This window comes from Protopterus annectens, chromosome 17.part0 (assembly GCF_019279795.1).
Source record: "Protopterus annectens isolate FY-2018-M chromosome 17.part0, PAN1.0, whole genome shotgun sequence".
NCBI lineage: Eukaryota > Metazoa > Chordata > Ceratodontiformes > Protopteridae > Protopterus > Protopterus annectens.
In genome coordinates, this window is record NC_056751.1 from 793,432,203 (window position 1) to 793,445,786 (window position 13,584).

General features: G+C 52.1%; 2 protein-coding genes across 5 annotated transcripts in view; one reads left to right on the forward strand and one right to left on the reverse strand.

The window, feature by feature from the left end:
• Nucleotides 1–13,584, reverse strand: part of LOC122791586 — a 761,454-nt gene that overhangs the window by 28,631 nt on the left and 719,239 nt on the right. The window lies entirely within an intron of this gene.
• Nucleotides 5,922–13,584, forward strand: part of LOC122791585 — a 1,253,805-nt gene continuing 1,246,142 nt past the window's right edge. Inside the window, exon 1 of the mRNA XM_044059353.1 lies at nt 5,922–6,329. Within this exon, the coding sequence (XP_043915288.1) occupies nt 5,928–6,329 (402 nt within the window). The 5' untranslated portion in view covers nt 5,922–5,927. The remainder of the gene's footprint in view (nt 6,330–13,584) is intronic.

Below are 13,584 nucleotides of genomic sequence, written 5' to 3' on the forward strand. Positions count from 1 at the left end.
AGCTATGGATCCGAGCTCCTAGTTCCTCCCCTCACCCATAATGCCCTGCTCTCCCTACATGACCTCAGATCTAATTTGCCGCGTTCATGGTGACAGCTGGATTTTGAGCTCCTGTCAGCTAAGTGCTAATTTTGGTCTTTTACTAAGGAATTTCTGTCAAAAATAATTTTTTTGTGTGAATGTTTTAGGTTTTCCCTCTCTTAAGCTAATTTTTTGTTAAATTGGTTAACTTTTTAGTACCCTCCCCTCGCTGGTAACGTAGCTTGTGTGCGTGTGGATTCTTTGGGGCCTTCTGTGTGAGTGGCTAATTTAACTTTCTTTTCTTCTTTTTGTTAAAAAAAAGATTAGTAAAAATGTCTGAGGCCCCAAAGGCAATCTTTTCAAAATGCTCAGAGTGTGGCCATAAGCTATCCCCTGCTGATGGCCATACTCGGTGCGTTCGATGCCTTGGGGTTGAACACCTCACCTCTGGGTGTTCAATCTGTGCAGGGTTCAACCCCAGGGCATTGAAGGAGCGGAGGCCAAAGCTGGTCTTGGTGGGACTCTTGCACCCGGACTCGGCTTCGGCCTCCGCCCCGTTGGTAGTTACCCGGGGTTCCTGCCACCTGCTCCCCCTCCTCCTCCCGGGATTCAAACTCCTCCACGGGTTCGGAGGAGAGGGAAGCTAGGAATAAGGACCGGAGAGAGAAGCATCACAAGCGGCGGGCCGAGACCTCCGTCTCGGCCCCGCCTGCTATGCGGGCTTCTCCTCCGGCCTCTCTCGCTGCTGGCTCTCCTCCTTCTCGGCTCCGGTCCCCATCCTTTTCACCGGGGCCTGAGGAGGAGGAGACCCGACCTCCTTCGAGGCTATCGAGGCGGTACTCAAGGCCTACCTCGGTAGCCTCATCGAGGTCCACCTATAGCCTCTCCGACGCTGATCTGGACCGGATGATGCGAAGGTTCATCCAGGCCCAGATGCAGATGGGAGTGCTCCTGCCTCCCCCCCCCCCCCTGGGGCGGAGCTCGACCCCATTTTTCAAGCCCATAGCTCCTTCTCCGACCCGCTACCCGGGCTCGGAGCGCTTGGAGCCGGGCAGCTTCGGAGCCGGGGGTGGGTTGGCGCCGACAATACTAGGTACTTCGGATCCGACCCTGCCCTCGAGTGTTTCGGATCCGTCCTCTCGGAGCCTTGGTCGAGCCGGATCCGGGGACTCAGTGTGCCTTGGCGCCCGTCTGTGTCGGAGCGCACTGGTCCCTCGGATCGAGGGGCTTGGCTCGCTCCGATCCACCTCGGATCCGAGGGGAGCTGACTGTCGGATCCTTTGGTGAGGCCTGCTCCCCTTCGGCTTTGATGTAGTGGAGACGGCTCTGTTGAGGGCATCCGGACCCCGGCACTTGCCGGCTCCGTCCCGCACTCCATCTGCTCTGGGTCAGGCTTCCGTCACCCGCCACTGGGACAGCCCGTTTCAATGCCCCAAGCAGTTCCTTTGGAACTAGACACTGCTTGCAGGGCTCCTCGGACAGCCTTCGAGGAAGCACCTCAAGCACCTGCAAGAGGAGGCACATAGACTCCCGAGTCTTTAACTGAAGACACGGACTTGGAGGAAGGAAGGCTCCCAAGATCACCCCGAGGATGTCTCCTTTGGAGACATCATGGAAATGCCAGTATAAGAGGTGGGTGGTCTGCCCCAAAGTCTTCCTCGGACGAGTCCGTGTTCTTGGAGGCATTTGAAGCGGGCCCGTCTACCTCTTGGGTGTCCCCTCCTGCTGACCCCCAGGTGGACCTCATTACCACCAGGGCGTGGAAGGAACCGGACACCATGGAGCAAATCCCCAAGAGGCCGGACAGGATTCTTAGCCCCCCTGCTGACCGTGCCCACTGGAGCAAGGGACCCCCAGTAGATGCCATGTTGACGGCAGCAGCCACTAAGAGGGAACTCGCTCAAGAGAGTCCCTCAGTTCATCCTCCGAGCAAGGAGTCTCGGATGATGGATCGCTTGGGGAAGCGAATGTTTAGTTCAGCGACCTTCTCAGTGAGGGCGCTCAACTATCTGGCACATGTTATTAGGATGCAGCACGATCTTATCAAAGAATACGCTGCATCCCCCCCAGAGTCCATGTCGGAGGAGGACAAACTTTTGCACTCCACCCGTATGGCCACTCTTCGTTCCGTGACCAATACCTCTATGCGGTTACTTTCCCATGCTACCGAGGGAGCCGCTAGAGCTGCAGGAGTAGGCCTAGTCACGAGACGCCAGGCCTGGCTCCGCCATTGCGATTTCACGGAGCCCTTCAAGGTGTCATTCATGAGTGCCCCCTTTGACGGTTCTGCCCTTTTTGGCAAGACGGTTCGCGACACCTTGGTCCAGAGCGAGAAGGACGGGAAGACGCTGTCTGCCGTCGGAGTCTGCTTCTCTGTGCCCCAGAGGTCCTACTCTAGGAACCAAAGGGGCCAGAAGAAGATGTGGTTCCGGAAGTCGCAGCAATCCCAACTCGCTCCGAACAACCAGTCTTTCCGTGGCAGAGGAGGACAGGGAGGACGCCGCCCCAGGGGCAGAGGGGCTCCCAGGAATTTCGGGTCCAGAGAACCTTTCTCTGAACGGCCCGCGCAGCAACCCTGAGGGGTTGCCCGACTGCTCCACTCTGGGGGCAGTCGGGGGACGTTTTTCGGAGCACCTACTGGCATGGGAGTCCATAACATCAGACCGCTGGGTCCTCTGCATTATATCCAGAGGATACAAAATCCCATTTCTTCACGTCCCAAAACTAAAATCCCTCCCTGACGTTCCACCCGATCAGAGGGAGGCCGCTTCAGCAGAAATTGGCTTTCTGCTGAGGAAAAGAGCCATCCAGCCTGTCCCCCCAGACCAGATCGGATCAGGGTTCTACTACAGGTTCTTTTTAGTGCCAAAACAGACAGGGGACCTAAGACCCATTCTGGACCTGTCCCTATTAAACCTGGCAGTTCCCAAGGAGAAGTTCCGGATGGTCACTTTACAATCCATCCTCCCCCTTCTGGGAGAGAATCACTGGATGTGCTCTATAGACTTCAAGGATGCGTACTACCACATACTAATGGACAGACGGTCCAGGAGGTTTCTTCGCTTCCGGCTGGGAGCCGGTCACTACCATTTCAGGGTCCTTCCCTTTGGTCTCACCACAGCCCCCAGGGTGTTCACCAAAGTGGTAGCAGTGGTTGCGGCCCACCTGAGGCTTCAGGGGGTGCAGATCTTTCCGTACCTGGACGACTGGCTTCTCACCGCCCCAACAAGGCATCTACTATCCTTGGCAAGAGACTCCTTTCTTCATCTAGCTCCCTGGCTAGGCATCATGGTAAACGTAGGAAAGTCCAACCTGGCCCCTACTCAGTTGATAGAATTCATAGGAGCCAGGTTAGACACGAGGAAGTTAAGAGCCTTTCTCACAACCGACAGAGTTCAGAATCTGCGACTCCAGGTGCGGGCCATCCTCCACTCCAGCTCGGTTCCGGCGGAATTGGTCCTGAGGGCACTAGGGTCCATGGCGGCAGCGATTTCTCTTCTCCCACTCGCCCGCTTGAACATGCGGGTACTTCAGTGGATGCTTCAAGTACAATGGTCATATCTTTCTCTCCCCCTGCATTACCCCATTGCAATCAGCAAGGCTTGCAAGTGGTCTCTCTTGTGGTGGCTCCATTCCAAGGATCTCCATGGAGGCCGCCCCTTTTGTGCATCTCCCCCTCTTGCCACAGTGACCACGGACGCCTCCCGCCTCGGGTGGGGGTGCATTTTGCGGGCCGGACGGTCCAAGGCACGTGGAACGACTCAGAGACCTCCCTGCATATCAATGTTCTGGAGATGAGGGCGGTGCTGTTGGCGTTGCAAGCACTTCAAGCCTTTCTTCCCCTGGGAACAATTGCGATTCAGTCAGACAACATGTCGGTGGTCTGGTACATCAACAAACAGGGGAACCAGGTCTTACCCTTTGTCGAAGCCATGAGAGTGTGGGAATGGGCGATCTCCACCAACCGCTTTCATCGCAACGCATATTCCGGTCGGTCCAGCATCCTGCGGACAAGCTCAGTCGCACCATTCTCTCCCCGCAGTGGTCTCTCAATGCTCAAGTAGCTATCTTCGCACAGTGGGGAACTCCTTGTTGCGATCTCTTTGCTTCTCCCTTAAACACCAAGTGCAACAGTTTTTTCGCTCTAATCCCTCCTCCAGGGGATTCCCCGAGAGACGCTCTGGTGCATGCTTGGCCTCCCGGTCTTCTTTACGCATACCCGCCTCTGCCTCTGATGCTCCAGGTACTTCAGAAAGCCTCTCTGTTGGGGTGCAGAATGATCCTCATAGCCCCATTCTGGCCTCGGCAGATCTGGTTCCCTTACCTAAGGTCTCACTCAGTGAATCCACCTAGGATTCTAGATACCATTCCGGATCTGATATCACACCGATCGAACCTACCAACTCCGAACCTGGACAACTTGAAGCTAACTGCTTGGCTGCTCCAGTTCCACTCCTAATCAGGACTCCCGGTATCTCGTCTCCAGTTAAGGCCATTCTGGTAGCGGCTCATAAACCCTCCACCAGAAAAATTTACCGCAGTAAATGGAAGCGATTCTCCATTTGGGCGGAGCGGCAGGGTCTAGATCCCTTCACGGTTCCCCTTCCTTTGGTTCTAGACTTCCTTACCACTCCTTTTAGTGATGGCGCCAGTAGTTCCACGGTCAAAGTTCAGCTAGCGGCCATTTCTCATTATCATGTTGGTCATGACTCTGGGCCTCTTATGTCTGCCAAATTATGTAAAATCTTCCTAAAAGGCACCTTTCTGCTTAGACCTCCTGTCAAGCAGGCGGTTCCACCGTGGGATCTTTCCTTGGTTCTTCAGCCCTTGACCGCTCCCCCCTTCGAGCCTGCGGCCACAGTAGAGCTAAAATTCTTATCTCTTAAGACTGCATTTTTAGTAGCCATTACTTCAGCCAAGAGAGTTTCTGAACTTCAAGCCCTGTCCATGAAACCGCCTTACTTGATCTTCCATCCGGACCGCGTGCACCTCAGGATCAATCCCTCCTTTCTTCCTAAGGTAGCTTCGAAGTAACATTAATCAGTCCATCAACCTCCCTGTTTTCTTTCCTAAATATCAGAACAAAGGCGAATACAAGCTGCATTCCTTGGATGTTCACAGGCAGCTTTGTTTTTATCTTAACAGGACAGCTGGTCATAGGCAATCCGACCAATTGTTCATTTCCTTTGCCAAATTCAATCTGGGTAAACCAATTTCCAAAGTCTTCTTGTCACGCTGGATTTCCCAGTGTATTCTATTAGCTTACCAAGCTTCCGGGAGGTCCGCACCGGAGGGAGTCCATGCTCATTCGACCCGTTCTGTTTCTACCTCAGCGGCCTTTAAGGCTAGGATTCCTCTGGATGACATTTGTTCAGCAGCCACTTGGGCTTCATCTCATACCTTTATTTCTCATTACAAGCTGGATATCACGTCTAGAGGTAGAGCATCCTTTGGCTCAGCGGTGCTCGAATATCCTTCCATGATGGCCGCCCAAGACTCAGGTAGCTGGGGACTCTGTCCCACAGGTTGCTGACAAATGAATTCTCCTACTTCAGATTTAGAAGTTATGTACTTACCATAACGTTCCATCTGAGTAGGTGGATTCATTTGTCTGCAACCATCCCGCCCTCCTGTCCCCCTGGCCTTGTCAGCTTCCTGCATAGGATGTGTTACCCTTTGGTTAGGGTATTTGGTACAGGGCAAACTCGATCTGAGGTCATGTAGGGAGAGCAGGGCATTATGGGTGAGGGGAGGAGCTAGGAGCTCAGATCCATAGCTGGATAAACCATGCCGGTTCGGATCCGATATCGAATCCATACCCACAGGTTGCAGACAAATGAATCCACCTACTCAGATGGAACGTTATGGTAAGTACATAACTTCTAATTTGTTTCTTACAGAATGAAATGATTCCAAAGGGGATTATTGCACTGAAGGCAGACAATGGACACTTCTGGAGTGTTGTTGATTGTTTTGACAGAAACAATATTGAAGCAGCGATGTCTAGCCCTGACTCCAACTGCCAGTTTTTGGTGCTACCAGCATCAAATGGAAAGGTTTATATTAAGACTCCTCAGAACAAGTACCTTAGCCGTATTCACTGTGGTGGCATTGACTACATACAGCCAGCTAAAGATAAACCAGATGTTTTCTGCGAGTTCCAGCTGCATAGCCAGGATGGTAAGATGGTTTTCATGGCCGACAATGGCAAATATTTAAGTCGCATTCACCGAGGTGGCACAGATAATATTGAAGCTGCGAAAGGACAAATCGATGTGTTCTGCCAGTTTGACGTAGTTGAATTTCAGGTATTTCCTCCATTATTTCTAGTTATTTGTTGTTTTGATTGATTGTGTGCATGGATTATACTGACCACTGACAGGAGAGGTATGAGCTTTGTAAGAATAAATGAATGCATAAACAAATAAATTAATGAATGAATAAATAATTAAGATGACACAAATCAAGCCTCTTTTCTACATATTTAGATTTTGTGCTGTGGACCTTGATTGTGCAGCAGCTTGTAATTTACTCTCTTGTTGTCTTGTCAAATGTGCCCCCAAATTAAAAAAAGAGAAATGGATTTTAAAAAGTAGAATGGAAAGATTGATCAGAAGTAGTTAACTTCATTTGTCCATCAACCTATGGGTTATCAGATCCATATCGGATCCAAGCCGGTAGCTTCCAACAGCTAAGATCCGAGCTACAAGCTCCTCCCCTTACCCATAATCCCCTGCTATCCCTTCCTGACCTCAGATCTAGTTTGCTGCGGTTCTCTCAGCAGCTTGATCTGGCTTCCACGCGTGGTGGTTGTCGAATTTGTGAGAAAAAAAATCTCCTTTTCTTGGCTTTAAACAGATTTTTGTGTGTGTGTGATTTAGCATAGTTCCCCAGTAGCATTAATGTTTTCTCTACCTGGTGTTTAGTTATCTTTTTAGTGTTATTCCCCCCCCCCTCGTGTGCACGTTAGGGTGTGTGGTTTTGGGGCCTAGCGGGTGTGTGGTTTTTTTGTAGGTATGGCGGAGGCACCCAAAACATTCTTTTCAAAGTGTACCGAGTGTGGCCATAAGCTGTCCCCAGCAGATGGCCACACTCGGTGCATTTTATGCCTTGGGTTGAACATCTTTCCACCGGCTGCACTATTTGCGCGCAGCGTTCAACCCCAGGGCCCTCAAGGACCGGAGATCGAAGCTGATTCTGGCGGGACTTCTGCCCCCGGACCCGGCTTCGTCCTCCGGTCCCTCCGTGGCACCTGCCGCGGCTACGGCAGCACCACCTGCTGTTCCCCATCCCCTGGCCGGGACTCAACCTCCCACCTTGGGCCAGGAGGAGAGGGAAGCTAGAAAGGAGAAACGCCGGGAAAAGCACCACAAGCGGCGGGCCGAAGCTTCTGCATCGGCCCCACTAGCCAAACTGGTTTCTCCTCCCAGGGCCTCCGAGTCTTCTCCTTGCCGCCTCCGTTCACCCCGCTTTTCGCTGGGGCCGGAGGAGGAGGAGACCCAGTCGCCTTCGAGGTCATCGAGGCGGCACTCCCAGCCTGCCTCGGTGGCCTCATCAAGGTCTACCCGGAGTTTGTCCGGTGCAGACTTGGACCGGATGATGCGTAGGTTCCTCCAGGCCCAGCTGCAGATGGGAGTGCTCCTGCTCCCCCCCCCCTAAGGGGGGGAGCTCAACCTCCTTTTTCGCCCTGATTGCTCCTTTTCCGTCCCACTACTGGGGTTCGGAGCCTTCGGAGCCGGGTAGCGTCGGAGCCGGGGTACTTCGGCGCCGATGGCACCTTCGAGTCTGTTGGGTCCCTTTCTTCGGATCCGAGCTCTCGGAGCCGAGAGCTGAACTTCGGATCCGGAGGTGTCAGTATGGCTTCGGCTCCGTCTCGGTTGGAGCATACTGGCCCTTCGGATCCGACTGCGTTGGCGCTAGCTCCGATCCGCACATCGGATCCGAGGGAGAGTCTGCTCTCGGATCCTAGGGAGAGCAGCTCTCCGGTGTTCGATGTAGTGGAGAGGGTTTTGTCGAGGGATTCCAGGCCCCCGGCATCAGCTACGGCTCCACCCTGCACTCCCTCGCAGACGGGTCCGCCTTCCATCACCCGGCCCCAGGGACAGCCTGCACAGACGTCCCAGATAGTTCCCTTGCTGGAACAGGATGTGGTTGGTGAGGCCTCTTCAGACAGCCCCCCCCCTCCCCGAGGAGGTCCCTCACAAACGCAAGTTCAAGAGGAGGCACTTGGACTCCCCTGAGTCCTTGACAGAGGACACAGACTTGGAGGAAGGGGAAGGCTCCCCAAGGTCACCCCCCGAAGACGTCTCCTTCGGAGACTTCATGGAGATGCTTTGGATCAGAGGGGGGTGGTCTGCCCCAAAACCTTCCTCTGACGAGTCTGTGATTCTGCAGGCCTTTGAAGCACGCCCGTCTACCTCTTGGGTGTCCCCTCCCGCCAATCCCCTGGTAGACCTGATTACTACCAGGGCATGGAAGGAACCGGACACTGTGGAGTCCATTCCAAAGAGGCCGGACAAAATTCTCAGCCCCCCTTCGGACAAGTCATGTTGGAGCAAGGGAGCCCCGGTAGATGCAATGTTGGTGGCGGCTGCCACCAAAAGGGAACTGGCCCAAGAGAGTTCCTCTGTCCATCCTCCAGACAAGGAATCTCGGACGATGGACCTTCTGTGGAAGTGGGTGTTCGCTTCAGCCACCTTTTCTGTGAGGTCACTGAATTATATGGCACATGTGATACGGCTCCAGTGGAATCTTATCAAAGAATAGGCTGGGTCGCCCCCAGATTCGGCAGAGGACAAGAAAGTGTACTCTACCCGAATGGCCACTCTCAAATCTATCTCCAATACATCTATGCGTTTACTATCCCATGCCATGGAAGGAGCCGCTAGAGCTAGCGGAGCGGGCGTCGTCCTACGGCGACAAGCGTGGCTCCGTCAGTGTGATTTCGTGGAACCCTTTAAGGCATCGTTCGCAAATGCCCTGTTTGATGGTTTTGCCCTTTTTGGCAAGACTGTACGCGACACACTGGTCCAGAGCGAGAAAGACTGGAAGATGTTGTCTGCTGTCGGAGTCCGCTTCTCTGCTCCCCAGAGGTCCTTCTCCAGGAACTAAAAGGGACAGAAGAAGATGTGGTTCCGGAAGTCTCAACAGTCCCGTTTCGCTCTGGACCCCTCGTCCGTCAGAGGCAGAGGAGGACAGGGTGGACTTCGCCATAGAGGCAGAGGGGACCTGAAGAAATTTGGGTCCAGAGAACCTTTCTCTGATCGGCCCACACAGCAACCCTGAAGGGTTACCCTACTGCTCCACTCTGGTGGCAGTCAGGGGGGGGGTGTTTCTCGAGGCACCTGGCAGCGTGGGAGTCCATTACAACAGATCGCTGGGTGCTTCGGATCATATCCAGAGGCTACAAGATACCCTTTCTCAATCCCCCTCTCAGTTCCCGAAGCCTCCCCGATGTCCCACCCAATCAAAGGGAGGCGGCAGCCGAGGAAATACTCTGGCTGCTAGAAAAAAGAGCAATCCAGCACGTCCCCCCAGACCAGTCCGGATCAGGCTTTTACTCCAGGTTCTTCTTGGTGCCAAAAAAGACGGGGGACCTAAGACCAATCCTCGACCTGTCCTTCCTAAACCTGTCAGTAGCCAAAGAAAAGTTCTGAATGGTCACCCTTCAATCCATTCTTCCCCTTCTGCAGGAGAATGACTGAATGTGCTCCATAGACCTCAAGGATGCGTGCTACCACATTTTGATGGACAGACGATCCAGGAGGTTTCTCTGCTTCCAGCTGGGAGCCAGCCATTACCAATTCAGGGTCCTTCCCTTTGGTCTCACCACAGCCCCCAGGGTGTTCACCAAAGTGTTAACTGTTGTAGCGGCCCACCTGAGACTCCAGGGAATTCAGGTCTTTCCGTACCTGGACAACTGGCTCCTGACCTTCCCCACCAGGCATCTACTATGCACTGCCAGGGATTACTTTCTCCATCTAGCTCCCCGGCTGGGGATCACGATCAACATCGGGAAATCTTCCCTTCTTCCAACTCAAATCCTAGATTTCATCAGAGCCAGATTGAACACAAACCAGCTTCTAGCCTTCTTGACTCCGGACCGGCTACGAACTCTGAAACTCCATGTACTGGCCCTTCTACAATTCTCAGCTCCCTCTGCGGAATTGGTCCTGAGGGCTCTAGGCTTGATGGCGGCAACCATCAACCTACTACCCATGGCGCGCTTAAACATGAGAATTCTTCAATGGACTTTGCAAGTCCAGTAGTCCTTCCTGCGACATCCCCTGAGCTTCCCCGTTCCTCTCAGCAGGGTGTGCAGGAAAGCCCTCTTATGGTGGCTCCAGTCCCCAGACCTCCAGAAGGGGCGCCCCTTCTCTGTGTCCCCTCCTCTAGCCACAGTGACCACGGACGCCTCTCGCCTTGGGTGGGGTGGGGGGGGCACTGCTTGGGCAGGACAGTCCAAGGCACGTGGAACCATTCGGAGACCTCATTGCATATCAATGTCTTAGAGATGAGAGCGGTGTTTTTGGCGTTGCAAGCACTTCAGAGCCTTCTTCCCTTGGGGACATTTGCGATCCAGACAGACATGTCGGTCGTTTGGTATATCAACAAACAAGGGGGAACCAGGTCCTATCCACTTTGTCAGGAGGCCATGAGAGTGTGGGAATGGGCGATGTCCACCAACCGCTTTCTCATAGCGACACACATTCCGGGACGGTCCAACATCTTGGCAGACAGACTGAGTCGAACCATCCTCTCACTGTACGAGTGGTCTCTGAACCCCAGAGTAGCGAAGCAGATCTTTTCCAAATGGGGTCAACCTCATTGCGATATTTTCGCCTCTCCTTCGAACGCAAAGTGCAGCGACTACTTCACTCTAATTCCCCCACCCCGGGAATCTCCCAGAGACACTCTGGTTCATGTTTGGCCACCCGGTCTACTTTATGCTTACCCTCCTCTGCCCCTGATGCTAAAGTTTTTACAGAAAGCCAGACGGTTGGGGGGCAGAATAATCCTCATTGCCCCATTCTGGCCTCGTCAAGCTTGGTTCCCATGTCTATGGTCTCATCTAGTGAATCCCCCATGGATTCTAGATCCCATCCCGGATCTGATCTCTCACCCATCAGACCTGTCAACCCCGAATCTGGACAACCTGAAGCTCACAGCTTGGTTGATCCAGTTCCATTGATAGCTAGGACTCCCGGTATCTCGTCCCCTAGTAGCCGCTCACAAGCCATCTACTAGAAGAATTTATAATAGCAAATGGAAGCGTTTTTCTATTTGGGCGGAGCATCAGAACTTGGATCCCTTTACAGCTCTGTTGCCAGGAGTACTAGATTTTCTGTCAGGATTATTCAACCAAGGTGCTAGCTCTTCTACGGTCACAGTCCAGTTGGCTGCAATCTCTCATCATGTTGGCAGTGATCTCGGCCCTTTGACTTTGTCCAAATTATGTAAGACCTTCCTAAAAGGCACTTTCCTACTAAGACCTCTGGTTAAAGATGCAGTCCCTCCTTGGTATTTAACTCTTGTACTTCAGTCTCTAACAGCTCCTCCCTTTGAGCCTGCAACTTCGGTGGATCTGAAATACTTATCTTGGAAGACAGTTTTTCTTGTTGCCATAACTTCGGCCAGAAGGGTCTCGGAGCTTCAAGCCCTTTGCGCCAAGCCACCGTATTTGATTTTTCACAAAGATAGAGTTTCACTCAGGACCAACCCCTCTTTTCTGCCCAAAATTGCTTTGGAGTCTAATATCAACCAATCTATTAATTTACCGGTCTTCTTTCCAAATTATCAGAACAAAGGTGAATACAAGTTGCACTCTCTAGACGTACATAGGCAGCTAAGATTCTATTTGCACAGGACAGCTGATCACAGGAAATCAGACCAGCTTTTTGTATCCTTTGCTAAATCCTCTTTGGGAAAACCTGTATCAAAAGTCACATTGTCCAGATGGATTTCCCAATGTATTCTTTTGGCTTATGAGAGTTCTGGCCGGCCTGCACCTCAAGGAGTCCATGCCCATTTTACTCGGTCGATTTCTACCTCTACTGCTTTTCGATCTAGGGTGTCATTGGATGACATTTGTTCAGCAGCCACTTGGGCTTCATCTCATACATTAATAAACCATTACAAGTTGGATATTGTTTCCAGAGGGAGAGCATCCTTTGGCTCTGCAGTGCTCCGGAACATCCTTCCATGAGGACCTGCCAAGAATATGGTAGCTGGGGACTCTCTCCCATAGGCTGATGGACAAATGAAGTTAACTACTTCAGATTACGAAGTTATGTACTCAGCATAGCATTCCATCTAAGTAGGTAAACTTCATTTGTCAGCAACCATCCCTCCCTCCGTCCCCCTAACCTATATGGATGTTCAAAGGACTCCTGCTTTCATGGCAGATTGTCTCTAGGTTAGAGTATGGAGGTGGTTCTTGGTATCGTATGGTTTATGGATAAGCAAACTTGATCTGAGGTCAGGAAGGGATAGCAGGGGATTATGGGTAAGGGGAGAGCTTGGAGCTCGGATCTTAGCTGCTGGAAGCTGCTGGCTCGGATCCGATATGGATCCGATAACCCATAGGTTGCTGACAAATGAAGTTTACCTACTCAGATGGAACGTTATGGTGAGTACATAACTTATTATTTTCTGAGTATGAAGTGTCATCAGATCGTCTGAAATATTTTTGGTTTTGACATCAAGATAGTAGTACATACTGTTTGCTTTCAGAAACTACCACAGAAAGTGCAAACACAAGGATCTGCTGTTCTTCGTGTTTCACTGTTGCAGTCATCACACTTGGGTTGTCTGGCTGTAGGTAGCCCTCAGTCGGCCCAAATACCAGAGTCTTGGGATTTCTGCATCGGATGCTGTTGCCTGTTCCATGACGTCAGGTCGTTAGGTGTATAAAACATGCAGCTGACACCCTTACATTAGTCTTTCTTGCCGTGGAGGAGCCTGAAGCAGAAGCAGTTCACAAGTGCCGGTCGGCCGCTACCTGAAATTTTCGTTTTTTGAGTTTCAAACCTGAAGTTTTCTAAAGCTAAGTACCCCATTGGGGATCCTTTTTTCTTGCTCTAAACGATGTCAGAAAAAGTTAACAATTGTCTTGCCTGTGGAAAGCAAATTCCTCACAGAGATTTTCATTCTTATGCGTCACTTGTTTAGGCTCAGACCATGATGTCCCTTGCTGTCGGTTTTGTGCCTTGTTTAACACCCAGACCATTCGTCGGGCTATCTTTGTCGCTAAATTATTTTGCTCTCATTCTCCGTATTCCGAAATGGCTTTGATAAGCCATCCAACTAACGATCTTCGAAAAAATGTAAGGCTAAAGATAGACAGACTGCGTAGGTCCAAAACTGCCGACATCACTTCCATTAAGCTAGTCGCCAGTCCACCGGTACTCAGTGAGGCGCCTTCGCAGCCCCTGATACCTGCTTCTACAGATTTGCAGGCCTCTACTGAGACGCATTCAGAGTCCGGTATGTCGCGAGATGCTTCCTCGACTATGGAACTTGCGGATGTCTCCACCTTGGATGGGTCCGGAACCCCTGTGCAGG